The 27,856-nt window shown below is 46.7% G+C and overlaps 1 protein-coding gene across 4 annotated transcripts in view; it reads left to right on the top strand.

Moving 5' to 3' along the window:
* The window catches only part of LOC137307270 (activin receptor type-1-like), a 96,620-nt gene extending 69,474 nt beyond the window's left edge, over window positions 1-27,146 (top strand). For 3 of the 4 annotated variants that reach the window (XM_067976708.1, XM_067976709.1, XM_067976710.1), the window contains 5 exons: window positions 446-592; window positions 1,985-2,260; window positions 8,046-8,243; window positions 22,836-22,966; window positions 26,213-27,146. In XM_067976708.1, the coding sequence (XP_067832809.1) occupies window positions 446-592; window positions 1,985-2,260; window positions 8,046-8,243; window positions 22,836-22,966; window positions 26,213-26,356 (896 nt within the window). In that variant the 3' untranslated portion in view covers window positions 26,357-27,146. The remainder of the gene's footprint in view (window positions 1-445; window positions 593-1,984; window positions 2,261-8,045; window positions 8,244-22,835; window positions 22,967-26,212) is intronic. The other variant, XM_067976711.1, reaches the window with a different exon arrangement.
* Window positions 27,147-27,856: the final 710 nt, after the last annotated feature.

Genomic DNA, 27,856 nt, shown 5'->3' with positions numbered 1-27,856 from the left:
TTATTCACAATTTTCTTTCCACTGCCTCCCCATCCTGAAGGCGTTGATTCTTGTTGGGCACTGGCAGCCCTCTGGTACATTGCCCTCGTTGCCAGTCTATGTGTGTGAATCCAGACAGTTGTCAGCAGACTATTAACCCATGGGGAGCATCACAACCAAGCCCAATCCTGTCACGCACACTTTCTGGCAGGGGTTATGGGATAGTGACGAGCCTTTGCTTATTTTTCCCCTCCTTTAGCCCAGGGACACTTTGACCAAATGTCACACCTTAACAGCAGCCTCAGTTAACATCAGCTAACTCTGCTTTCATTCAGACTAGGTGATCAAAGCTGGGAGCCTTCTGGTCTGTATGGCCCGGTTCCATATCAAGAAGTGGATTTACCCCACTGAGCCATCAGAAGAGGCCAGTTCCCTTGTTCTAATCCTCTTTTTTTGCCTTGCATAGGAAAAGGACGCTATGGTGAAGTGTGGAGAGGCATGTGGCAGGGGGAAAATGTGGCTATCAAGATTTTCTCCTCAAGAGACGAACAGTCCTGGTTTAGAGAGACAGAGATCTACAATACGGTATTACTGAGGCATGATAACATTCTAGGTGAGAGCTGCAGAATTCCAAGGCATGGCATGAGGGGCTGAAGGGACTTAGTTTTATTTCTTTCAATTGCCCAACACTTTGAATCACAATAGCTGAATTATGTATTACAATCCCCTCCAGCTAGACCCTTACGTTATGTTATTGGCAAAGAAGCAATTTAGGCATCAAATTCGTTCTGTTATTTTTCCCTGTGCATCAAGGGATCTGGAGCAAAGGCGGGTAAATATAGTTGAGGTACAGATCAGCCATGATCTAATTGAATGGCGGAATGGGCTCGAGGGGCTGAATGGCCTCCTCCTGTTCCTATGTTCTGGTGGCCATTGAATAGTGATGGGGAACCCTGATGGGAAACAGGAGAGGGAACACTGATTGAATTTTTCTTTCCCCTCCCTACCCCAAGTGCTCGTGATAACATTGAGGGGCCCATTTCCCCATCCTGCACCTGAGGCCCACGGGGGTAATTTTAACGAGTCGGCAGCCAGTTTTACACCTCTCCTGAATTTTTATTGCCGTTGACTTCAATGGAAATTAAGATGGGGAGAGATGTAAAACGGGCTGCCGACTCGCTATCGCCCGCCTTATGCCATCGCACAAAGTCAAGACCTACCCCCCACCCCATTGAATTGCCTGGGGACAGCGGATAAAGGGGAATCGGATGGGGAGTAGCGCACATTTGTAAAGGGGCCCGTCTGATTTTTCATCCATTTCAATGAATCGACAGAAAATCAATCTGTGCACAGTTCTGGTCTCCGTATTATATATAGAGGCACTGGAGAAGGTGCAAAAAAGATTCACAAGGATAATACCAGAACTGAGAGATTATACCCATCAGGAAAGACCGAACAGGCTGGGGCTCTTTTTTCTAGTAAAGAGAAGGCTGAGGGGTGTTTTGATACAGGTCTTTAAGATTAGGAATGGGTTTGATAGAGTAGATGTAGAGAAGATGTTTCCACTTGTGAAGGAGACTAAAACTAGGGGCCATAAATATAAGATAGTCATTAATAAATCCAATAGGGAATTCAGGAGAAACTTCTTTGCCCAGAGAGTGGTGAGAATGTGGAGCTCACTACCACAAGGAGTAGTTGAGGCGACTAGCATAGATACATTTAAGGGGAAGCATGAGAGAGAAAGGAATAGAAGGATATGTTGATAGGGTGAGATGAAGAGGGGTTGGAGGAGGCTCGTGTGGAGCATGGATCAGTCAGACCGAATGGCCTGTTTCTGTGCTGTTAATTCTATGTAATGTAATCGGGCTCCGTTGCCGGCCTGTGCTCCTCTCCACCTGATTTTCCTCTTATTCGCTGTGCTCGGGAGATCTAAATGAATCTTTAGGATGTCTATCTCACGCCCCGATGTACTCTAACCAGTTGTCCTCACCTCCTCTCCCTCCAGGTTTCATCGCCTCTGATATGACGTCTCGAAATTCGAGCACCCAGCTCTGGCTCATAACACACTACCATGAGAATGGCTCGCTCTACGACTATCTGCAGTGCAACACGGTAGACACGGAGGGCTGCCTGAAAATCGCGCTGTCTATCATCAGTGGCCTCGTTCACTTACACGCAGAAATCATCGGGACGCCGGGCAAAGCAGCCATCGCCCACCGTGACTTGAAAAGCAGAAATATTCTCGTCAAGAGAAACAAGCAGTGCTGCATAGCAGACTTAGGTAAACGACCAGTAACAAGATTTGCTCTCCGTGACAAACAAAGCAACAGTCTGCTTAATTCTTCATCCCTCGACATTCTTCACCTCACTGACTCCTCCGATCTTAACCCCCACTTACCTTCCAAAGCTGCCTCCAAGAAGCTCAAGTTTCTCTCTTGTGCCAAACACTGACCTTTCCCCTCACCAACTTTGAACTCTCTATAAAGCCCGAGTCTGTCAAAGACTTTAGCACTGCTCCTGTATCTCGGGGAGGCTGTTTTAGCCCCTCTCTCACATCCGTGGACATGGATACAGGAAAACGTCCTCTCACTTCTAGTCTCCAACCCTCACCCTTTCCGCCACGCCCACTCCCACCCCTCCCTGTTGAATCTCATCTCTCTATTTTATCCATACTACTTGGCTATTGCTCCTTTGAACTTTCCTAGTTGTCTCTGATCATCATTATTCACAGAACCATTCAGCTCTGTGCGTCAAGAGGAGATTTCATGCAGATCTTAACAGTTCCATCTCCAGACCAACATTGACTCCCGCACTCTTTTTATTCTTGCTTTCCCTTCCTACTGGCTCCCCCTGTTGGCCAAAATTATTGCATAGCTACTGACACAGCCTCCTCCACCAAGCCCAACTGGCCATTTTCACATGGTAGTGTAGATAGTGAGTGTTGGTAGGCTGATCTGGTCCTCACTCATAATTTATGCATGCACACAACAACAACAACAACTTGCATTTATAGAGCGCCTTTAACATAATAAAACATCCCAAAGCACTTCACGGGGATTATCAAACAAAATTTGACACCGAGCCACATAAACTTATTGGAACAGGTGACCAAAAGCTTGTTCAAAGAGGTAGGTTTTAAGGACTGTCTTAAAGGAGGAGAGAAAGTTAGAGAGGTTTAGGGAGGGAATTCCAGAGTTTAGGGCCTAGACATCTGAAGGCACGGCCGCCAATGGTGGGGGTGCGCAAGAGGCCAGAATTGGAGGAGCGCAGAGATCTCAGAGGGTTGTAGGGCTGGAGGAGGTTACAGAGACATACACACACATACGCACACACACTCACACGCACATACTAACTCATACACACACACATACAAACACACTCACAGACACGCACATGCACACACGAATTCCAGCAGGAGTCACTAGATTGTGGTCAGGAGCAGGAACCCTGGCTGCCTTTTTCTCCCCTCTCCGGGGGCACTAAAGGCCGATTGGAGCATCCCCACCAGCTCAGCTAACTCAGAACGGACTGGGTTGAACCTGGGGCCTATTTGACTGCACCGTTCGCTAAAGTGGAATTTTAAAATGGGTGAACAAAGGACAACAGAGAGATACACAGCACATTCAGCACACAGATATTTTGCTTAATAATGTCCAGGAGGACACACCGCTTCAAATAAATACTTTTTTTTTGCGGTTTTAATTTTCCTTATTCACTTCCCCTCCTTGTCCTCTCTGTCCCACACGCAATCTCCAGGTGATTTCCAACTATCTTCTCTCAGCAGTTGGTAATAGGTGTACGAAACCATAGGCACAACCGCCAACCAAATAATGGCAATGGACACCACACATCTCACCCACATGCACGTCTCCCTGTTCCACTGCCTTATCTAGGTGTTAAAGATCCTATGGCACCATTTGGAGAATATCAGGGAGTTCTCCTGGTGTCCTGACCAACATTCCTCCCTCTACCAACATCACTAAAACTGCTTACCTGATCACTCATTCATTGCTGTGCGCAAAATGGCTGGTGTGTTTGTCTACAGAACGAACAGTAACTGCACTTCATAGTAATTCATGGTAAATTATTGCTGATTCTGAGAAATGTGATGAGGCACTATAAAAATGGAGGTTCGTTCGTGACCTCATTATTGCCCAAGTACTAAGGACGATGCTGTGAGTGCAGGTTCTTTCAACAGATTTGTGTTTGTAAGTAAAGTATGTAACCAGCCTTGAAGAAAAAACATTGGAAACAATGCCTGTTGCAAAGCATTTGCAGCAACTTCCCCGAACACAATGAGTAGCCAATCAGCAGCAAGTTGCCTGTACACAATCAGTAACCAATCAGCAGCAAGTTGCCTGTATGCAATCAGTAACCAATCAGCAGCAAGTTACCTGTACGCAATCAATATCCAGTCAACAGCAAGTTGCCTGTATGCAATCAGTATCCAATCAACAGCAAGTTGCCTGTATGCAATCAGTAACCAATTAGCAGCAAGTTGCCTGTACACAATCAGTAACCAATTAGCAGCAAGTTGCCTGTACACAATCAGTAACCAATCAACAGCAAGTTGCCTGTATGCAATCAGTATCCAATCAACAGCAAGTTGCCTGTATGCAATCAGTAACCAATCAGCAGCAAGTTACTTGTACGCAATCAGTATCCAATCAACAGCAAGTTGCCTGTATGCAATCAGTAACCAATCAACAGCAAGTTGCCTGTATGCAATCAGTAACCAATCAGCAGCAAGTTACCTGTACGCAATCAATATCCAGTCAACAGCAAGTTGCCTGTATGCAATCAGTAACCAATCAACAGCAAGTTGCCTGTACGTGATCAATAGCCAATCAGAAGGAAGTTGCCAGTACGCAATCAGTAGCCAATCAGCAGCAAATTGCCTGTATGAAATCAGTAGCCAATCAGCAGCAAGTTGCCTGTACACAATCAGTAACCAATCAGCAGCAAGTTGCCTGTATGCAATCAGTAACCAATCAGCAGCAAGTTACCTGTACGCAATCAATATCCAGTCAACAGCAAGTTGCCTGTATGCAATCAGTATCCAATCAACAGCAAGTTGCCTGTATGCAATCAGTAACCAATTAGCAGCAAGTTGCCTGTACACAATCAGTAACCAATCAGCAGCAAGTTGCCTGTACACAATCAGTAACCAATCAACAGCAAGTTGCCTGTATGCAATCAGTATCCAATCAACAGCAAGTTGCCTGTATGCAATCAGTAACCAATCAGCAGCAAGTTACTTGTACGCAATCAGTATCCAATCAACAGCAAGTTGCCTGTATGCAATCAGTAACCAATCAACAGCAAGTTGCCTGTATGCAATCAGTAACCAATCAGCAGCAAGTTACCTGTACGCAATCAATATCCAGTCAACAGCAAGTTGCCTGTATGCAATCAGTAACCAATCAACAGCAAGTTGCCTGTACGTGATCAATAGCCAATCAGAAGGAAGTTGCCAGTACGCAATCAGTAGCCAATCAGCAGCAAATTGCCTGTATGAAATCAGTAGCCAATCAGCAGCAAGTTGCCTGTACGCAATCAGTATCCAATCAGCAGCAAGTTGCCTGTATGCAATCAGTAGCCAATCAGCAGCAAGTTGCCTGTATGCAATCAGTAGCCAATCAGCAGCAAGTTGCCTGTATGCAATCAGTAGCCAATCAGCAGCAAGTTGCCTTTATGTAATCAGTAGCCAATCAGCAGCAAGTTGCCTGTACGCAATCAGTATCCAATCAGCAGCAAGTTGCCTGTATGCAATCAGTAGCCAATCAGCAGCAAGTTGCCTTTATGTAATCAGTAGCCAATCAGCAGCAAGTTGCCTGTATGTAATCAGTAACCAATCAGCAGCAAGTTGCCTGTATGCAATCAGTAGCCAATCAGCAGCAAGTTGCCTGTACGCAATCAGTATCCAATCAGCAGCAAGTTGCCTGTATATTATCAGTAGCCAATTAGCAGCATGTTGCTGTACGCAATCAGCAACTGATCAGCAGCAAGTTGCCTGTACACAATCAGCAACTAATCAGCAGCAAGTTACCTGTACACAATCAGCAACTAATCAGCAACAAGTTGCCTGTACACAATCAGCAACTAATCAGCAACAAGTTGCCTGTACACAATCAGCAACTAATCAGCAACAAGTTGCCTGTACACAATCAGCAACTAATCAGCAGCAAGTTGCCTGTACACAATCAGCAACTAATCAGCAACAAGTTGCCTGTACACAATCAGCAACTAATCAGCAGCAAGTTGCCTGTACACAATCAGCAACTAATCAGCAACAAGTTGCCTGTACACAATCAGCAACTAATTAGCAACAAGTTGCCTGTACACAATCAGCAACTAATCAGCAACAAGTTGCCTGTACACAATCAGCAACTAATCAGCAACAATTTGCCTGTACACAATCAGCAACTAATCAGCAACAAGTTGCCTGTACACAATCAGCAACCAATCAGCAGCAAGTTGCCTGTATGCAATCAGTATCCAATTAGCAGCAAGTTTCCTGTATGTTATCAGTAGCCAATCAGCAGCAAGTTGCCTGTATGCAATCAGTATCCAATAAGCAGCAAGTTGCCTGTACGCAATCAGTAACCAATCAGCAGCAAGTTGCCTGTATGCAATCAGTATCCAATTAGCAGCAAGTTGCCTGTACACAATCAGCAACTAATCAGCAGCAAGTTGCCTGTATGCAATCAGTATCCAATCAGCAGCAAGTTGCCTGTACGCAATCAGTCTCCAATCAGCAGCAAGTTGCCTGTATGCAGTCAGTCTCCAATCAGCAGCAAGTTGCCTGTATATTATCAATATCCAATTAGCAGCAAGTTGCCTGTACACAATCAGCAACCAATCAGCAGCAAGTTGCCTGTATGCAATCAGTATCCAATCAGCAGCAAGTTTCCTGTATGTTATCAGTAGCCAATCAGCAGCAAGTTGCCTGTACGCAATCAATATCCAATAAGCAGCAAGTTTCCTGTATATTATCAGTATCCAATTAGCAGCAAGTTGCCTGTACACAATCAGTAACCAATCAGCAGCAAGTTGCCTGTACGCAATCAATATCCAATAAGCAGCAAGTTTCCTGTATGCAATCAGTAACCAATCAGCAGCAAGTTGCCTGCATGCAATCAGTATCCAATTAGCAGCAAGTTGCCTGTACACAATCAGTAACCAATCAGCAGCAAGTTACCTGTATGCAATCAGTAACCAATCAACAGCAAGTTGCCTGTATGCAATCAGCAACCAATCAGCAGCAAGTTGCCTGTACACAATCAGCAACCAATCAGCAGCAAGTTACCTGTATGCAATCAGTAACCAATCAACAGCAAGTTGCCTGTATGCAATCAGCAACCAATCAGCAGCAAGTTGCCTGTATGCAATCAGCAACCAATCAGCAGCAAGTTGCCTGTACACAATCAGGAACCAATCAGCAGCAAGTTGCCTGTACACAATCAGTAGCCAATCAACAGCAAGTTGCCAGTACGCAATCAGTAGCCAATCAGCAGCAAGTTGCCTGTATGTAATCAGTATTCAATCAGCAGCAAGTTGCCTGTACACAATCAGTATTCAATCAGCAGCAAGTTGCCTGTACGTAATCAGTTGCCAATCAGCAGCAAGTTGCCTGTAAACGATCAGTAACCAATCAGCAGCAATTTCCCTGTCTGTAATCAGTAGCCAATCAGCAGCAAGTATCCTATATGCAATCAGTGACCAATCTGCAGCCAATTGCCTGTATGCATTCAGCACTGCTGCCTCTCCTGCTCTTCTTTCTTGTAGCAGACGTTCCTTGGCACTTTCTGGATCCTCTCAGATGGCGGTTGCACCTATGAGTGAAAGCAAACCCAGGTGTCATTCCCTATGATTACTCCTCTCTTCCCATGGGGGCCGCCTGCCTTCCCCTCAACCTCCTTCAACATTGTGACTGAGATTTGTAGCACGTTACATTGGAGCCACAAGGATTGACCCAGTATGTTTTTCCTCTTCAATAACTTTGTGCCTTAATGATATGCATTGCCATCCGAATCATTGTAACTTTCTCCTTCACTGCATTACAGGTTTGGCTGTCATACACTCTCAGAACAACGACTTCCTGGACATTGGAAATAACCCCAAAGTAGGGACCAAGCGTTACATGGCCCCAGAGGTGCTGGATGAGACAATCCGCACCAACAGTTTTGAGTCATACAAATGGACAGACATCTGGGCTTTCGGTCTTGTACTGTGGGAGATTGCCAGGAGAACGACCATGAATGGTAAGTGCTCTAATAGTGACAAGAGTGCTGCAGAGAATAGTTATCATTGAGATCCTGTGTTACAGCTAAACATAGGAACACAAGGAAAGGAGTAGGCCATTCAGCCCCTCGAGCCTGTTCCACCATTCAATTAGATCATGGCTGATCTGTATCTTAACTCCATTTACCCACCTTGGTTCTGTAACCCTTAATACCCTTGCCTAACAAAAATCTATCAATCTCAGTTTTGAAATTTTCAATTGACCCCCAGCCTTAACAGCTTTTTGGGGGAGAAAGTTCCAGATTCCCACTCCCCTTTGTGTGAAGAAGTGCTTCCTGACATCACCCCTGAACGGCCTAGCTCGAATTCTAAGATTATGCCCCCTTGTTCTGGACACTCCACCAGAGGAAATAATTTCTCTCTGTCTACCCTATCAAATCCTTTAATCATCTTAAACACCTCAATTAGATCACCTCTTAATCTTCTATACTCAAGGGAATACAAGTCTAGTCTATGCAACCTGTCCTCATAATGTAATCGTTTTGGCCCCAGTATCATTCTGGTGAATCTGCACTGTACCCCCTCCTGAGATGCGGTGCCTAGAACTGAACCCAGCACTCCAGATGGGGTCTAACCAGAACAACGGAGGAGAAAGTTTTAACTAGTCGATGGAAAGTGCGCCTAATTCTGACATACACAGTGGGAGCTGAGCCTTGCCGAGGGCCAGAATCCCTTCTAAAACCTGGCCTGCAGGCTTATGCCCATGGGGCAAAGCCACATTTCGCGGCTGTGGGGCAGGTGGTGATGTGGTCCTGGTAAAGCTAAACATAGGAACATAAGGAAAGGAGCAGGCCATTCAGCCCCTCGAGCCTGTTCCACCATTCAATTAGATCATGGCTGATCTGTATCTTAACTCCATCTACCCACCTTGGTTCTGTAACCCTTAATACCCTTACCCAACTAAAATCTATCAATCGAGTCGTCCATGTAAAAGGGGTGCATGGGTAATTATGTGACTCAGCATGCCCGAGTCGGTTTCTTGAAGGGAAATTACTGTTGTTCAATGTTTTGAGTCTTTTAACATTTGCAATTACATTTTGCTGCATTTTGCTCCGTGCGTTAATTTTTTGCTGGGTGTTCTGCTATTTTTGCATTTTTAGGGTATCTTTCTGCCAATACTTTCATCACTGGGGTTGTTTTCCTTGGAGCAGAGGAGGCTGAGGGGAGACTTGATTGAGGTGTACAAAATTATTAGGGGCCCAGGTAGAGTAGACAGGAAGTACCTGTTTCCCCTAGCGGAGAGTTCAAGAACTAGAGGACATAGATTTAAGCTGATTGGTGGAAGGATTAGAGGGGGCATGAGGAAAAACTTTTTTATCCAGAGGGTGGTGGGTGTATGGAATTCGCTGCCCGAATTGGTGGTAGAGGCAAGGACCCTCAACTCTTTTAAAAAGTACCTGGACCTGCACCTAAAGTGCTGTAAGCTGCAGGGCTACGGATCGGTTGCTGGAAGGTGGGATTGGAATGGGCACCTGGTTGTTCTTCGAGCCGGCGCGGACACGATGGGCCGAATGGCCCCCTTCTGTGCTGTATCTTTTCTATGGTTCTATGGTTCTATGGGTTCCAGTAATGCACTGTGTACGTTCTAGTTGGGAGGCGAATTCATGAGGAGTCGATAAATGCAGGCCAGTTCAAGGCTACTCTTGTTCACAACATGGTGGCTTTGCAACTTTGTATTTTTACTTTTTAGGGGCTTGTTATACCTGGTTTTCCCCTCTTACCGGCCCCTCCCAGGCAACGTGTCTCCTGTAGCCAAGAAGACAAAACCTCCATGATGGGACATCACAACAGTGCCTCCGAGGGTACAGTATTATAGTGGTTATGTTACTGGACTAATAATCCAGAGAACAGCAAGTTCAAATCTCATCCATGGCAGTTTGAGAATTTGAATTCAGTTTTTAAAAAAATCTCAAAATAAAAAATGCAAAGCTGTAGGAGTGTTATAAACCCCAAATGGTTCACTAATGCCCTTTAGGGGGAAGGAAACCTACTGTCCTTACCTGGTCTAGGCCTACATGTGACTCCAGTCCCACACCAATGTGGTTGACTCTTAACTGCCCTCTGAAGTTTAGGAAGCCACTCAGTTGTATCAAACCCCTAGCGGTTCAAGAAGTAGAAGGCCCACTGCCACCTTCTCAGGGTAACTAGGGATGAGCAATAAATGCCAGCCTTGCCAGCATCCCGAGAATTACATTTTTAAAAGGACGCATCTAGTGACAACGATGTTGTCCATAATAAAAAATAAGCGGTTTCTGACTCTAAGTACTAGCCCCAACCCGAACCAGTAAACCCTAGCTACTAATCCTAAACCCTAAACACTGACCCTAACCCCTAAATCGCGTGGTCCAGGGCTAGCTGCGGTGTCACCAGCCGTGTGATATAAACAGGGCAGCTCCATGAAAGTGGGACTCAGGAACACAATGTCTATATATTACAATGGCAAAACCACTTTCAGCACCAGCTCTGTAATATGAGTGATGGCACTGCCATCTGTCATGTAATATAAATGCAGAAGTGGCACTGCCAACAACCACGTCTAATTTTCCAAGGCCCCTTTGGAAGCACACTGGCAAAGCCAAACAAGAAATTCCACTGCTAACCGTGGGCCTCTGCTCTTCTTGGCCACTGGTTGCTCAGCTAGTCCATACAACCCAGCAACCCAGCTTTCACATTCTTTATAGAGAGCTCCTGATATTGGGAAAGGTCCAAGGGCAAAAATTGACAATCACAGCGGAAAGACTGAACAGGCTGAGGCTCTTTTCTCTAGAAAAGACAAGGCTGAGGGGTGACCTGATAGAGGTCTTTAAGATTATGGAAGGGCTTGATAGGGTAGACGCAGAGAAGATGTTTCCACTTGTGGGAGAGACAAAAAACTAGAAGCCACAAATATAAGATAGTCACTAATAAATCCAATAGGGAATTCAGGAGAAACTTCTTTACTCAGAGAGTGGTGAGAATGTGGAACTTGCTACCACAAGGAGTAGTTGAGGCGAATAGTGTAGATGCATTTAAGGGGAAGCACGAGATAAACACATGAGGGAGAAAGGAATAGAAGGGTAAGATGAAGTAGGGTGGGAGGAGGCTCATGTGGAGCATGAACTAGTTGGGCCCAATGGCCTGTTCCTGTGCTGTAAATTCTATGTAACTCTATGTAACTTTTAAACAACTGCGTGCTGAAGCTTGGACAGACGCAATTGTTTTCTCTGGCAGAGTTGGTGCTGTGGATTCTGCCTTGCCGTGAAAATGGGAGAGCTTCGAGATTGTCGGGAGCCTCGGTGCCCTGCATGAACCAGAGCTGCCCTCACCCCCCCAACCCCGACCCCGACCCCGAAGACCCAGTGGGCAAATGTGTCCACACGTTGAGGGACTGAGCCCGGCAGACCAGAAGATCGCGGGTTCGACCCCTGGCCCGTGATCTCAGCCAGGTGGGCCACGACAGTTGTCCTCAGCGCCCTCTTCAGCTCAAGACTCCTCGCCGCTGCCCAGCGCCCCCTGCTGGAAAGTGCCTGCGCACAGCTGTTAGTAAAGGGCAGGATCGGAACGGGCTGCGATGGCCCCCGTGGTCAAATAACCTACCAGCCCTCACCGTCTGGGCCCGCGGGCGAAGGGAGACAACTTGGGATCGTTCCTTAGCAAGACTCAACAGGAGAGGAAGGGAGGGAAAATTGTGGGGGGGGGAGGCGAGAAGGAACGCTAAATTGGACAGCATCGCTCGCTGTCCACAGTTAGCAGCTGAAGCAGCTTCTCTATAACTGCTACAATTATGACAGCAGGAAACTGATAATCTACTTTCACATACTTGGGACAAATGGACTCCTGTCATCAACTCTCGCCATTAGCCTGGAGTTACTTAATCTTGTATTTATTTCATGCCAAATTATCATTAATTGAAAACAGTATAATCTCGTGTCAGCACCCAGTTTGGGACAAAGGGAGAGTAATGAGTCTTGTGAATGTAATCCTCTTGATTAGAAACTCAGCGACAAGGCAAGGAAGAAGTGGCAGCCTGGCTGCCCTAATCTTATCGGGCTGTTCTTATTGGGGATATATAGAAAAGGAAGAGTGTGGGAAGAGGTCATGGCAGGAACTCGATGAGAGTCTCTTGTCTGCCAATGATTCCGAAACCCATGGAAATGACCTGCCTTATTAGCAGTCATTGGGAAAAAACAGGTCGGATTAAGTTATCTGTGTTTATTATGGTTTGTGTTTCTGGAAATGACTTACTGTTATTTAGAGGTTTTTTTTCAGAAATCCAGTCATTCTGTGTGGCTTTAGTGAGATGATATATGTTTCTCACATCCCCTCTCCCTCCCCATTTTAGGGAGCGCTTTATAAAAATCAGTGGGGGCTGGTCCATTTCCTCTGAGTGAGTGAGATCGTGGACCTGCTTTTTTTTCAGAATGCATCTCTGATTTCATTAGAAATAGTGACCATGAGCAAGTGTTCTCCCTGCGGTAACGCTGTCGCTAAAACATAATGACCCCAGAAGAACTTTTCCTCCGCAAATCGTCTTAACAGTAACGAAGGTAACAGATCGCAAATTAACAAAGAGCATAACCCGTTTGGTTGGAGTTGTAGTTAACGGAGAGTAAAATCGGGCGAGATGTCAAATTGGGCAAGGTGTAAAACCCATCAGCCTCCTGCCGGGCAGGTTTGGTTAAAATTACTCCCCCCATCTCCACCCCCACCCCTCCATAGTTACAGGGCTCCCAAATGCCACAGGGATTCCTGTATGGACAGGAGAAGTCCATAGTTGCTCTGTTTCAGAACAGCTTCCCATCATTGACAGTCATTCGAATACGGGAAAGATCAAGAATGATTTTCCTCAAGGCGTAAACCATTTTGAAACAGACAACTGGTGAGGAATACAGATATTAGCCGAGAAATCACTGGTGGCAATACCAGTGCATGAACACTTGAGAGCCTATTGGGCGAGGCTCTGCAGGCAGCATGTAGCCTCACTACAGGCGCGCTGGGGTCATGCAATCAGACTGTGCGCTCCAATTTTGCGGCAAAGAAAACGGCCAGACTCATGGAAGCAGTACAGGAATGTAGTGTTAGCCTCCTTTAACGAGCAGCTCGCACAATGATATTCACATTGCTCTGGCCAGCTGTACCTGCCCCCGCCCCCGTCCCCGACATACACCTCGCCCATATAAAATGGGCACGCGACTGCCCGACGGATCTGGCCTGTAGACATAGGCTCCTTAAAGCTAGATCTCACTTCCAAAAGTTGGTATATAAAATCTGATCTATTTTTTTCATTGAGCAATTGTCATAGAATGATACAGCACAGAAAGAGGCCATTCGGCCCATCGTGCCTGTGCCGGCTCTTTGAAAGAGCTATCCAATTAATCCCACTCCTCCTGTTCTCTCCCCAAAGCCTTGCAAATTTTTCCTTTGCAAGTATCTATCCAGTTCCCTTTTGAAAGTTACTATTGAATCTGCTTCCACCGCCCTTTCAGGCAGCGCATTCCAGATCATAACAACTCACTGCGTAAAAAAATCTCTCCTCATCTCCCCTCTGGCTCTTTTGCCAATTATCTTAAATCTGTGTCCTTTGGTTACCAACCCTCCTGCCAGTGGAAACAGTTTCTCCTTATTTACTCTATCAAAACCCCTCATAATTTTGAACACCTCAATTAAATCTCCCCTTAACCTTCTCTGTTCTAAGGAGAACAATCCCAGTTTCTCCAGTCTCTCTGCATAACTGAGGTCCCTCATCCCTGGTACCATTCTAGTAAATCTACTCTGCAGCCTCTCCAAGGCCTTGACATCCTTCCTAAAGTGTGGTGCCCAGAATTGGACACAATTCTCAAGCTGAGGCCTAACCAGTGATTTATAAAGGTTTGGTTTGTCCTTGCTTTGTACTCTATTTATAAAGTCCAGGATCCCACATGCTTTTTTAACATTTTTTTTTACTGCATTTTGCTTAGTGTGTTAATTTGTAATGCTATGGAACGCTGAATTTTTGCATTGCTGGACTTTTATTTGGCAACAGTTTTCCTACAGTGAAATTGTTGGCAGTTGCAACTTAGCTTTTGCAAGTGTCAAGAATAGCAGTTCCTTTGGGGACTCCTATTATGCCACAATTTAGATAAGGAAGATGAATTCATGAGGGGATACTGAACACAGGTGTGATAGAACCTGAGCTATTGTGTCTGCACCTGTCATTACCTCAGGACCCACATTTACAGACTATAACGCTCTTACCTGGGAAAGACTGAACAGACTGGGGCTCTTTTCTCTAGAAAAGAGAAGATTGAGAGGTGACCTGTTAGAGGTCTTTAAAATTATGAAAGGGTTTGATAGGGTAGATGTGGAGAAGATATTTCCACTTGCGAGTGAGTCCAAAACTAGGGGCCATAAATATAAGATAGTCACTAATGAATCCAACAAGAAATTCAGGAGAAACTTCTTTACCCAGAGGGTGGTGGGAATGTGGAACTTGCTACCACAAGGAGTCGTTGAGGGGAATAGTGTAGATGCATTTAAGGGGAAGCTAGATAAACACATGAGGGAGAAATGAATAGAAGGATATGGTGATTGGGTGAGATGAAGTAGAGTGGGAGGTGACTCGTGTGGAGCATAAACACCGGCATGGACCAGTTGGGCCGAATGGCCTGTTTCTGTGCTGTAAAATTCCATGTAGTGTCAGAGGAGACCTGTTTTTTTTTGCCATTTACACTTCATAAGCTGAGACTGTCACTGAGCTATGCCACCTGCCCCAGGCTGACCTGCAAACAACTTCTATATCAGGGATTCCTCTTCTAGTAGCTGCGAAAGGGACTACGGCAATAGGATTTTCCGCCACTAGATTGTTCTCAGCCACCGCAGGGACCTGATCTGCCCGTCTAGATCCGTAGATGCGTCAAGCACCAAGCAAGTGACAGACCACAATGTTTTAAAGGGGCAACACTTTCCCCATGGAAAGAAAGCAACAACTTGACAGGGCACTGCACCTTTACCAGGAGGCTGGGTTATCAAGAGTAGAGGGCACAGTAGAGGGCACTCCTGTGGATATCATATGTTCCTCACATCAAGCACATTGCTGATATAAATAGAAAGGACTTCCATTCAATTAATGTTTCAGTGGTGTCTAATCACAGAAACATAATTATGTAAAGTTGAATGTCCCATATCCTGGAAACACCCATGATGCCCGAATGTTTTGACGGCTGAAGTAAACAGGGCTGCTAGGAGACCAAGTCTATCCTCTGTGGTCCTGGATCAGGACCATCTGGGAAACCCCTGAACAACAGCAGAAGGAGCTGCCTTATCTGTCCCTTCAGCTGTCCTGTTCCAAATACTGGGCCCTCCAGCATGACGATCAGTGATCTGCGTGAGAGAAGGTCACACAGCACCACTGAGGAGTGTGATAGCCTATCATCAAGCTTCCTTCGAGCTGATTTCCACCCCCCCCCCCCACCCCTGCCAGCCTGTCAAACTCCTCTAAGACGGAACCTAAGGCCTCAACAGCCTCAGTCATGGTGTCCATGCGAGAACCAAGTTGTTTGGATTTGGCCCCTCTGTCCGAGAGACCTCCCCTGCAGTTGGCCGTGAGGTTGCCACATGCTCCACGGTGCACTACAGTTGTGCAAATCCCTCATGCACTACCGCTGAGAGGTTGGAGATGCTGCACGATCTCCAACAACCTATGTAAGGTGCTCAACGCAGTCTCAAAAAAGAATGAACTTGCATTTATATAGCGCCTTTCACGACCTCAGGACTTTACAGCCAACAAAGTACTTCTGAAGTTTAGTCGCTGTTGTAATGTAGGAAATGTGGCAGCCAATTTGAGCACAACAAGGTCCCACAAACAGCAATGTGATAATGACCAGATAATCAGATTTTAGGTGTTGGTTGAGGGATAAATATTGACCAGGACACTGGGGAGAACTCCTCTGCTCTTCTTCCAATAGTGTCAAGGTATCTTTTACATCCACTTGAGAGGGCAGACGGGGACTCGGTTTAACGTTTCATCGGAAAGACGGCACCTCTGACAATGTAGCACTCCCTCAGCTGCTTTGTGTTCTTCAGCTGCCACTTCCACTTGCTCCTCCTCACTTTCGATTGGCACTTCACTTGGACCTCTTCCCTCAAACTCACGAAATGCCCTGGGGTGCTTGGCTCTGTATTGGTGCTTGCAGCAGATGGTTTGTGTGACGCCACCTGTTGTGAACTGCTCAGGTGGTGGAACTACCACCCTCACCCTATGGGAAAAGAAAAGGTAGAGGTGTTACTATGGTTGCAGGATGGGAGGCCTTCTTAAAGAGGTAAGATGCGAATATATTGTGGGCAATGCTGCCATTGGACAATGCATGCCTCTGCGTCACTGAGTGATAGAAGAAAGAACTTGCATTTATATAGCGCCTTTCACGACCTCAGGACATCCCAAAGCGCTTCACAGCCAATGAAGTACTTTTGAAGTGCAGTCACTGTTGTAATGGAGGAAACGCAGCAGCATATTTGCGCACAGCAAGCTCCCACAAACAGCAATGAGAAAAAGTGACCAGATAATTTGTTTTCAATGGTGCTGCTTGAGAAAAGAATATTGGCCAGGACATTGGGAGCTCTCCCTTGCTCTCCTTTGAATACGCCCACTCGAGCAGGCAGACGGGGGCTTGATTTAACGTCTCATCCAAAACACGGCACCTCCAACAATGTGGCACTCCTTCTGTACGGCACTGAATTGTCAGCCTGGATTATGTTTTCCTGAAGCTTACTCCTACGTCTTTGGGTCTTTTCTGCCCTTCTTACCCTAGATTCTTTGGCTCCTATATCTTAAATCACTCTCATCGATGAGTCCCAACTCCCAGTCCCTTGGAGAACATCTTCACTGGCCTTGATAGCTCAAGATAGTCAACAGAACAACCTTCCTGTTTGCTATTGAAGCTATCAGAATTATCTCATGCCTCGAGAGGATATCTTTCTGATAAATAGTAGAGCATCACATCATTGGGCCTCGTTTTAAGTTTAAACTATTAAGTGGATTTAGTTAATAAAAAATGAACAAGGGAATAAATACTGGTAATATAACATAGAAATCCTTCTATCCAGCTCCTTTAAAAGAAAGCAATTAAAGATTGGAATATAAATTCTAAGCTATTCTTTTATAAATATCTTTTATATACAGAGTGTTTCTTTTCTTCTTGTCTTACTTCCGACCACAAGAGCTGTGCTATTTTGAACTATAAGTCTTGGGAGTCCCAAACTGACTCAGATTCAAACAAACTACAACTCCTTAAATATCGCCGAAAACAGTTATCGGGACTTTCTGGACTTGAATGATTGTCAACCACATTCGAAAATAACTGACTGTCATACACCTAACTACATAGAATAACATAGTATTTACAGCACAGAAACAGGCCATTCGGCCCAACTGGTCCATGCCGGTGTTTATTCTCCACACGAGCCTCCTCCCTCTCCACTTCATCTAACCCTATCAGCAGCTCCTTCTATTCCTTTCTTCCTTTATCCAGCTTCCCCTTAAATGCATCGATGCTATTCACCTCAACTACTCCTTGTGGGAGCAAGTTCCACATTCTCACCACTCTCTGGGTAAAGAAGTTTCTCCTGAATTATTTATTCAATTTATTAGTGACTATCTTATATTTATGACTCCTAGTTTTGAACATCTTCTACATCTACCCTATCGAAACCCTTCATAATCTTAAAGACCTCTATCAGGTCACCCCTCAGCCCCAGCTTGTTCAGTTTTTCCTGATAAGTATATCCTCTCAGTTCTGGTGTCACCCTTGTGAATCTTTTTTGCACCTTCTCCAGTGCCTCTATATCCTTTTTATAATATGGAGACCAGAACTGTGCACAATACTCCAAGTGTGGTCAAACCAAGGTTCGATACAAGTTCAACATAACTTCCCTGCTTTTCAATTCTATCCCTTTAGAAATGAACCCCAGTGCTTTGTTTGTATTTTTTATGGCCTTGTTAACTGAACAAACTGGCTGGCCTGTGTTTGTTCGAAAGCTTTGCAGACGACCGATGAGACTTACAATATTTGTATCAAGTTTAGCTTAGGACAAGAATAAAACTGGTGACTGAATTAAAAGGGACCTCTACAAAACTAAAGCAAGACAGAGGCACTTCAACTTTTTGTCACACTGCTCCGTCACTCAGCTGCTCCTGAGCCTGTGCTTGTAGGCCACTGCTGGAGGGCCTCGTGAGAGGAGGCCCACTCATCTGCCAGAGGACAAAAGAGTGAGAATCTGTGAGCTACTCCCGGAATGCCTCCCTATCAGATGCTTGTTAACTTTTTTAGATGGGCTTCATGCCTGTGGCTTGTGATTAGTCTTGGTGCCTCACCAATAGCAAACTCCAGATAAGCCATCGCCCATCTTTCCAGTACCTCAGGTATACAGTCGGGAGACTTGTCCACGTGTTCAATCGGCCTTTGTTGGAATGCGGGCAGATTGAGCAGTCCAGCCCTAACAAATGCAAGCAGGGGCAACCATTGCCATGGCTTTCCGCCCTGCACCAGCTGGGCCCCTGACAAGCCCCCCACTCTCGTCTGCCCATCCTTCACTGCTGTGCTGCACAACATCCAGCACTCTCTCATAGAATGATAGAAAGTTACGGCACAGGAGGCGGCCATTCGGCCCATCGTGTCTACGCCGGCCGAAAATGAGCCACCCAGCCTAATCCCACTTTCCAGCACTTGGTCTGTAGCCCTGTAGGTTACAGCACTTCAGGTGCACAACCAGGTAGTTTTTAAATGAGTTGAGAGTTTCTGCCTCTACCACCCTTTCAGGCAGTGAGTTCCAGACCCTCACCACCCTCTGGGTGAAAGAATTTCTCCTCAGCTCCCCTCTAATCCTTCTACCAATTACTTTAAATCTATGCCCTCTGGTTATTGACCTCTTTGCTAAGGGAACTAGGTCCTTCCTATCCACTCTATCTAGGCCCCTCATAATTTTATACACCTCAATTAAATCTCCCCTCAGCCTCCTCTGTTCCAAAGAAAACAACCCCAGCCTATCCAATCTTTCCTCATAGCTAAAATTCTCCAGTCCTGGCAGTATCCTCGTAAATCTCCTCTGCACCCTCTCTAGTGCAATCACATCTTTCCTTTAATGTGGTGACCAGAACTGTACACAGTACTCAAGCTGCGGCCTAACCAATGTTTTATACAGTTCCAGCATAACCTCCCTGCTCTTATATGCTATGCCTCATGCTCCTCATTTTTGTCAATCTCAAAATGCTCACTTCTGGCCTGGTTCTTAGCATGAGTAGTGACACTCAGTGCTGCTCCCATTCACATTGATGGACTGACTCCTGTAAAGAGAGCAGGGGACATTTATAAGTTCATTAGACTGAAATGATCTATCTCAAGAAGTGCATTATGACATGACTTTATACTAGAATCGTAGAATCATAGAAACATCCAGCACAGAAGGAGGCCATTCGGCCCATCGTGCCTGTGCCGGCTCTTTGAAAGAACTATCCAAAGAGTCCCACTCCCCCCTGCTCTTTCCCCATGACCCTGTAAATTTTTCCCCTTCAAGTATTTATCTAATTCCCTTTTGAAAGTTACGATTAAATCTGCTTCCACCGCCCTTTCAGGCAGTGAATTCCAGATCAGAACAACTACTGTGCAAAACTCTTCGATCTAGACCGTGTTTGTATATATTTGCTCAAACAATCAATAAAGTTCATTTTGGAGGGGAAAAACAGGTTACACTATCACACTTCAACAATTCATTATCACCTTCGAAAATAATGCTCTTTAAAACTGTTGTACTCGGTATTAGAGTGCAGAAAGATTTGCTCTACAAATGGAGACAAGAAAGCCTGAATTTTGCGTCTTCACTTGACACTCACACTGACGCAGTTTCCAGCAAGGGACACCAGCTAGTGACCAGGAGCAGGAACCCTCAGCTAAATTCTAACCTTCCCAGGCCAAGGGCATGGAGGCCAACGGCAGAAAACCCCCGCCCCTCCTGCCGCCCTTGCTGCAGATAAGCTAACACCAGAGGCTGGATCAGCAACTGACCTGTGGGTCGATGTGGTTCAGTCCCACGCGGAGCAGTGCGTTTACCAAGTGAGCCATTAGGGGGCACTCTGTGCTTAGCTTTTTGCAAAGGACACTGGAAAATGTCACACAAGGGAGCCTGCTGCCAAAAGACTGCAGGAATCTCTTTAACAGCCTTTGGCTTATTGCCACCTTTGTGTTGATTTGCTTTTAATAATTTGGTTCAAGTGGTAAGTGATGATGAAATCGTTGAGGGAACCGGCTTGGATGAGTTACCGGGGGCAATTGTGCAAGGGAGCAAAGGTCAGATGAATCAAGGTGCTTTGGTAGGCGTGTCACATCAATTCGACATCCTGTGTAAAGTCCTGAAATCCAATTTTTGGCAGGCGAATCTAACAAATGACTCGACCTGGATCAGCCCTGGTATAAGTGACACTGGGGGTTAAGTCTCAGGCCAAACACAGTTGGGCACCTACCAGTATAGAAGAAGGAGGGGAGCAAACTCCTACATGTGTTCTCCGTACCTGTTGTGCTAGGAGGCCTCTGGTCCCTCATCCAAATGACCATTCTTCATGTGCGAGCATGGACAGTGAGTTGTTGGGAGGGTATTGAAGCTACAACAGCTTATCAGACTGAATGAAATGGTGGGGGGGCAAACATAGATCCCTGGTTAGACCACACCTGGAGTACTGTGTCCAGTTCTGGGTACCGTACCTTAGGAAGGCTATATTGGCCTTGGAGGGGGTGCAGCAAAGATTTACCAGAATGATACCTGGACTCCAAGGGTTAAATTATGAGGCGAGATTACACAAACTAGGGTTGTATTCCCTGGAATTTAGAAGATTAAGGGGTGATTTGATCAATGTTTTCAAGATATTAAGGGGAACTGATAGGGTAGATAGAGAGAAACTACTTCCGCTGGTTGGGGAGTCTAGGACTAGGGGACATATCCTAAAAATTAGAGCCAGGACTTTCAGGAGTGAAGTTAGGAAACACTTCTCCACGCAAAGGGTGGTAGAAGTTTGGAACTCTCTTCCACAAACGGCAGTTGATGCTCAATTGTTAATTTTAAATCTGAGATTGATAGATTTTTGTTAACCAAAGGTATTGAGGGATATGGGGCTAAGGCGGGTATATGGAGTTAGGTCACAGATCAACCATGATCCCATTGAATGGCGGAACAGGCTCGAGAGGTTAAATGGCCTACTCCTGTTTCTATCTTCCTATGATAGTTTCCTGATATAAATTCCCTGTGGATGGATTTTTTTTCTGTCAGACTTGGTTCCTGGGAACCTTTGCAATGTGTTTTTGGTTGGATTTTTTTGGGGTGACTCACTCAAGGGGCAGGCAGGACGGTGAGCGCCAGCGGGATATTCAACCGTGGGGGAGGGGGGCATCGCTGCTCAGCCGGAGCCTGCTCACGGCCAGCAAACAAGAGCAGGAACTCTGGCCAGACCAGAAACATGGTGGCCGCTTGGAGCATCTCTGCTGCTGTTCTACCTGAGGAATAAAAAGAAAAGATTTGTGTTTATACAGTGCCTTATCTGAAACATCTCAAAGCATTTTGCAGACGATGAATTGCTGTGAATATTGATGGCAGCCATTTTGCACACAGCAAGGTCCCAAAACAGAGATAATTGACCCGGCTAATATGTTTTGTTGCTCGAGGGTAGAATGTTGACTGGACTAGCTGACAAGAACTCCCTGATCTTTTACAGATAGTACCTTGGGATTTTTAACATCCACCTGAACCATGCAGACAGGGCCTCAGTTCAATGTATCAGCTGAATGACGGCACCTCTGACAACGCAGCACTCCCTCAGTGCTGCAATGGAAAGTCGGCCTAGATTATGTGGGTTCAAGCCGTGGGGAGGGGCTCACACTCAGAGGTGGAAGGCGCTATCAACTGAGACAAGCTAACTCTTGGCAGGCGAGCAGCTCACTCAGCACAGAGGATGTGGTGTATCTGTGAGAGCTGTGTTTCACAGAGATGGTGGTACACGAGGAAACATAATGATGGGGGCTGTGGTACAACAGCCATGGCTCAGTTGGTAGCACTGTCGTCTCTGAGTCTTTCGGATGAGATGTTAAACCGAGGCCCCGTCTGCCCTCTCGGGTGGACGTAAAAGATCCCATGGCACTATTTCGAAGAAGAGCAGGGGAGTTCTCCCCGGTGTCCTGGTCGGTATTCATCCCACAACCAACACCACTAAAAACAGATGATCTGGTCAATATTTGTGGGATCTTGCTGTGTGCAAATTGGCTGCCGCGTTTCCCACAATGCAACACTTAAAAAGAATACATCGCTTTGAGACGACCTGAGGTCATCAAAGGCACTGTCTAAATGCAAGTCTTTGTTAAAGTGCTATTGTGAGGGTTACTGCATTTAATGAAGTGTTTCTGTACAGTAGTTTTGTGTAACTTGATTTGCTACTGAATTCATGACTGGCAGATTTGCTGAGCATTACTGATCCAACTAATCATTCACAGGATGAGAGCAGAGATTAGTTTTCAGATGATGATTAAAACCACTCTAATTGTTCCTTGCATCGAATACAGGAATTACAGAAGACTACAAGCCTCCATTTTATGATCTGGTTCCCACTGATCCCAGCTTCGAGGACATGAGGAAAGTTGTCTGCACTGATCAGCAGAGACCTAACATTCCCAACAGATGGTTTGCCGATCCGGTATGCACCTGTTTATTTCTGTATTCCCTGTTTTAAAGGGGCCTTGTTGTCATGGTAAAGTTCAGCTTGCAAACAGAAGTCTGCAATGACACAATTGGTGACGCACTGACATCACTGTGTCACTGACCGCACACATTGGGGGTGATTTTAAACCCCAAGAACAGTTGTTTTTTGGGTCGCAACTGCTACCTGGCTTTATTTCCGGGTTTAACACCAGCGTGGAAAAGTACAGGCTTCCCACTGGGAACGCCAAGTCCGAAAATTTTGGGGTCACGACCCAAAAAAACAACTATTTTCAACTCCCACCCGTTCTTGGGGTTTAAAATCACCCCCATTGTCTTTTTTCATTGAAAAGTTTATTCGCAAATTAAAAGAACTTGCATTTATATAGCGCCTTTCACGGCCTCAGGACGTCCCAAAGCGCTTTACAGCCAATGAAGTACTTTTTGAAATCATAGGCGCGAGTGCTACCACTGAACCATGGCTGACACCAAATTAAAATAATAATGCAAAACAAAAAATGTATCATTAATCACCTCTATGTCAACATTGGCTTTTCTGGTCAATGGACAAGCTAACTCTGAACTGGAAGTTTCAGAGCTGGCTCCCCCTAGCTGTTCCAGCCTCAAATCGTGCCACTTCCCCCCTCAGATACCACAGAGAAGGCACCTCAGCACTTTTATATTTGCTTTCCTCTCCAATTCCATCTCCTCCTTTCCTGAACTCCTTGTTGCCCCAGCTCATCTGCTGCTGAAACCCTCATCCATGCTTTTGTTACCTCCTGACTGGACTATTCCAATGGTCTCCTGGCCGGCTTCCCAACTTCCACCCTCCGTAAACTTGAGCTCATCCAAAACTCTGCTGCCCGTATCCTAACTCGCACCAAGTCCCGTTCACCCATCACCCCCTGTGTTCGCTGATTTACATTGGCTCCCGGTCCGGCAATGCCTCGATTTTAAAATTCTCATCCTTATTTTCAAATCCCTCCATGGCCTCCCCCCTCCCTATCTCTGTAACCTCCTCCAGCCCTACAACCCTCCGAGATCTCTGCGCTCCTCCAATTCTGGCCTCTTGTACATCCCCAATTTTAATCGCTCCACCATTGGCGGCCGTGCCTTCAGCTGCCCAGGCCCTAAGCTCTGGAATTCCCTCCCTCAACCTCTCTGCTCTCTACCTCTCTCTTCTGCTTTAAGACACTCCTTAAAACCTACCTCTTTGACCAAGCTTTTGGTCACCTGTCCTAATATCTCCTTATGTGGCTCGGTGTCAAATTTTGTCTGATAACGCTCTTGCAAAGCACCTTGGGATGTTCCATTATGTTAAAGGCGCTATATAAATGCAGGTTGTTGTTGTTGATTCCATGGGCGCCAGCTGCCTTTCCTTCCATACCTCATTCAACTGGCCATTCTACATGCGTGAGCCATGACAGTGAGTAGCGGCTGGCTATTCGACCCTGGAGGGCCCCGCCTCGGAGCCCGTTTTCACCAGTGTCCACGCGATGATCCAAAGAGTGCTTAGACCAATGGTAGCAGCCCTGTTGCTGTTCTAGTTGAGGTTATCTAAGCCAGCACAGACTGGGAATCAAACCCAAGTCCTTACTGGGTGGAACACTGGCTCTGCTCACGATGTGTAGCGATCTCACCAGCACGTTTTAAAGTGGAGAAAAAACGGTGAGTTGTGCATGTGTAAGCGAAAGAAAAAGCCAGTGACAATAACTTAGGAGTGAGGCTCCTCAATTGTGCACCCAGTATAACTGCAGCAACTCCACGAACCCATCCTCAACACGCCCACACAATGAACTATTTATTGGAGTATGAATTAATTATCTACATATTATTAAAACTCTTACCTTGGGAATACTCTTTGGGCACAATTTTAAAAGTGAAAACCGGGTGGGTTGGGGGTGGGAGGGTATTAAAAATTGCCACCATTTCAGACCCGCCCATTTCCGGTTTTCACCAGAGCGGGCGACCAACCCGCTCCCAGGAGGCAGGGCGGACCTTTAAACCTTTCAAGGAGGCTTCGGGCCTCCATTTTTCTGGACTTCCTGATTTCAACCCCGGGGGGGCTGGGATTCCCGGGCCTTCTGTTTTACGCCTCATGAAAGGAGGCGAGAAGGCCCGAGACTAACAGGTAGGTGCCCAGAAAGGCAAAGCTTGTGGGCCCGGAGAAGCAGCAGTGCTTCCCCCAGGCCCAACAAGCCTACCTGTACCAACCCCCCAACGATCGCGGACCCCCCCTCCCCCCCCGATTGCGGACCCCCGCCCGATCGCGGACCCACGATCCCCGACCCCGATCCTGCCCCCCACTCTGATCCTCCGACCCCCGACCCCGATCCTCCCATGACTGACCCCTGACCCCGATCCTCCCTCCCCCGACCCTGAGCCTCCCACCCACGACCCCCCGATCCCGATCCTCCCCCACTCCGATCCTCCGACCCCGATCCTCCCACCCCGGCCCCCGATCCTCCCCCCAACGTTCTCGGACCCCCGCAACTGACCCCCGATCCCTCCCCCATGACTCATGACCCCAGTGCCGACCTATGCCCCCTGTACCCAACTGTGCCCCCGCCCCCCCATCCATACAAACAAAGACTTACCTGCAGATTTACCTGCAGACATCCTCTCCCTGGCTGCTCTTCTGTCCGACTGAGATCAGTCTGTCAATCAGACCGGTCAGTCGGATGGGAAACCGACAAAAAAAAAGACGTCCTTAGCTCAAAATCGTAAGGAAGTCCGGAAAACCTGTACTAATGGGTTTCCCGTCCTCAATTTGACCCCCCCCGCCCCCTTTCCGGCTCGGTTTGAAAATCGAGCCCTTTATGTCCACAAACCTTACTTCTTGTTGCCAAATTTTTTTGCGTCAACCTCTACCAACCGACACCTAAAACAACAAATGATCTGGTCATTTATCTCATTGCCGATTGTGGGATCTTGCTGTGCGCAAATTGGCTGCCGCGTTTCCCTACATTACGACAGTGACTACACTTCAGAAGTACTTCATTGGCCGTAAAGCGCTCTGGGAAGTCCTGAGGTCGTGAAAGGTGCTATATAAATGCAAGTCTTCCTTTTATTGTAAATTGCTATGTCAACTGTCACAGTGCAGTTGCAGGTTCTGGCCATTAGGTGGCCCGGTAGAGTAGACTTCTGAATTCTCTCTCGCAACCGTCAAAGGCAGTTTACTGGTCATTTTTCTGCCCCTTTTTTCTGTCCATGAGCTCATGTTTGAATTTTCTGTTTTCTTTAGAGCCTGTCCCATCTTGCCAAACTGATGAAGGAATCCTGGTACCAGAATCCAACTGCCAGGCTGACTGCTCTCCGCATTAAAAAGACCCTGAACACCCTGACCAAACAAGACAACTCTCTGCACAAACTCAAACCAGACTGCTAGCTCTTATTAACTCAATCCTCCCCCCTCCCCCCGCCCCTCAAAAAGAAAGCTCTTAAACCTTCTCAGACAGCACCTGCCAGTTAATCCACCACGACCCTGTCTAACATCCTTTTATCTTGCAACACAAACACTCTCAGGCATCTGCTCTGCAGTGCTGGCTAATGCTCTGTGTGGATTTTTCTGCAATTTGACCAGTAAAGAGATCCGTGGACTGAACAGTACATCGGGATAAAGAAACGTCGAGAACTAGCTTTGCACAGTTCATCAAGAGAGACGTCGAGTGAGCTGTACGTTGCCTGTGCAGCTCTCAGGGCTGAATAAAAAAAGAAGGCCCTGTATTTATGCCCTGCAGAGCAGTTCGCGCACTGTGAAATCAGTTCAATGTAGCACCCTCTGATGTGTCAGAAACGGGCACTGCACAGCAAGCTCCCCAGATCCAATAAGCTATTACACATCGAGCTCAAAACGGATCGGAGTGGAATATTATGGACTTTCCATTACACCGAGAGCGTGGCATACAAAATGTTCAGGACACACACGGGAGTTCTACGGAGTGACCTGTGCGTTACATGAGATGCCACGTGGACTGAACAGTGAATACTCTGCTGCTCAGGGGTTACAAACACCTTGCATAAAAAGTCTCTGTAAGATCAAAAAAAAAAGTGAAATACCAAACTACCATGGAGTTTTTACAGTATTTACTATATACGTATTTTATGGTCCAAATATAAACTGAAGTATGGTAATCAAAAGATTTCACAATGATTTTTTTAAAACTTGTTGAAATTTCTACCGTTTTCACCGTGATTGGTTTTCTTGTGTGTGTGTCTTCATCGAGGAGATGGATATCACCAGAGCAAACCAGCACCCTGCCATTCAGTCACTCATTTTGCATTAATTCAGCCCCACCAGACGAGGATTGTGACCAAAGGACACATCAGATTAATCCATGGGAGGAGGGGATGTGGAGGTGTGTATATGGGACGGGGGAAAGGCGACCATGGTATGTGGAAGGGAGGGGGGCTAGTACATGGGAGGAGGGGGAGGGGAGGCTAGTACATGGGAGGAGGGGGAGGGGGAGGGGAGGCTAGTACATGGGGGGAGGGGGAGGGGAGGCTAGTACATGGGGGGAGGGGGAGGGGGAGGGGAGGCTAGTACATGGGAGGAGGGGGAGGGGGAGGGGAGGCTAGTACATGGGGGGAGGGGGAGGGGAGGCTAGTACATGGGAGGAGGGGGAGGGGGAGGGGAGGCTAGTACATGGGAGGAGGGGGAGGGGAGGCTAGTACATGGGGGGAGGGGGAGGGGGGGCTAGTACATGGGAGGAGGGGGAGGGGGAGGGGAGGCTAGTACATGGGAGGAGGGGGAGGGGAGGCTAGTACATGGGAGGAGGGGGAGGGGGAGGGGGAGGCTAGTACATGGGAGGAGGGGGAGGGGAGGCTAGTACATGGGAGGAGGGGGAGGGGAGGCTAGTACATGGGAGGAGGGGGAGGGGAGGCTAGT

The sequence above is a fragment of the Heptranchias perlo genome, chromosome X (genome assembly GCF_035084215.1).
Source record: "Heptranchias perlo isolate sHepPer1 chromosome X, sHepPer1.hap1, whole genome shotgun sequence".
Taxonomy (NCBI): domain Eukaryota; kingdom Metazoa; phylum Chordata; class Chondrichthyes; order Hexanchiformes; family Hexanchidae; genus Heptranchias; species Heptranchias perlo.
Note: the sequence above shows the minus strand (reverse complement) of the source record. Positions and strands in the feature narration are given on the sequence as shown.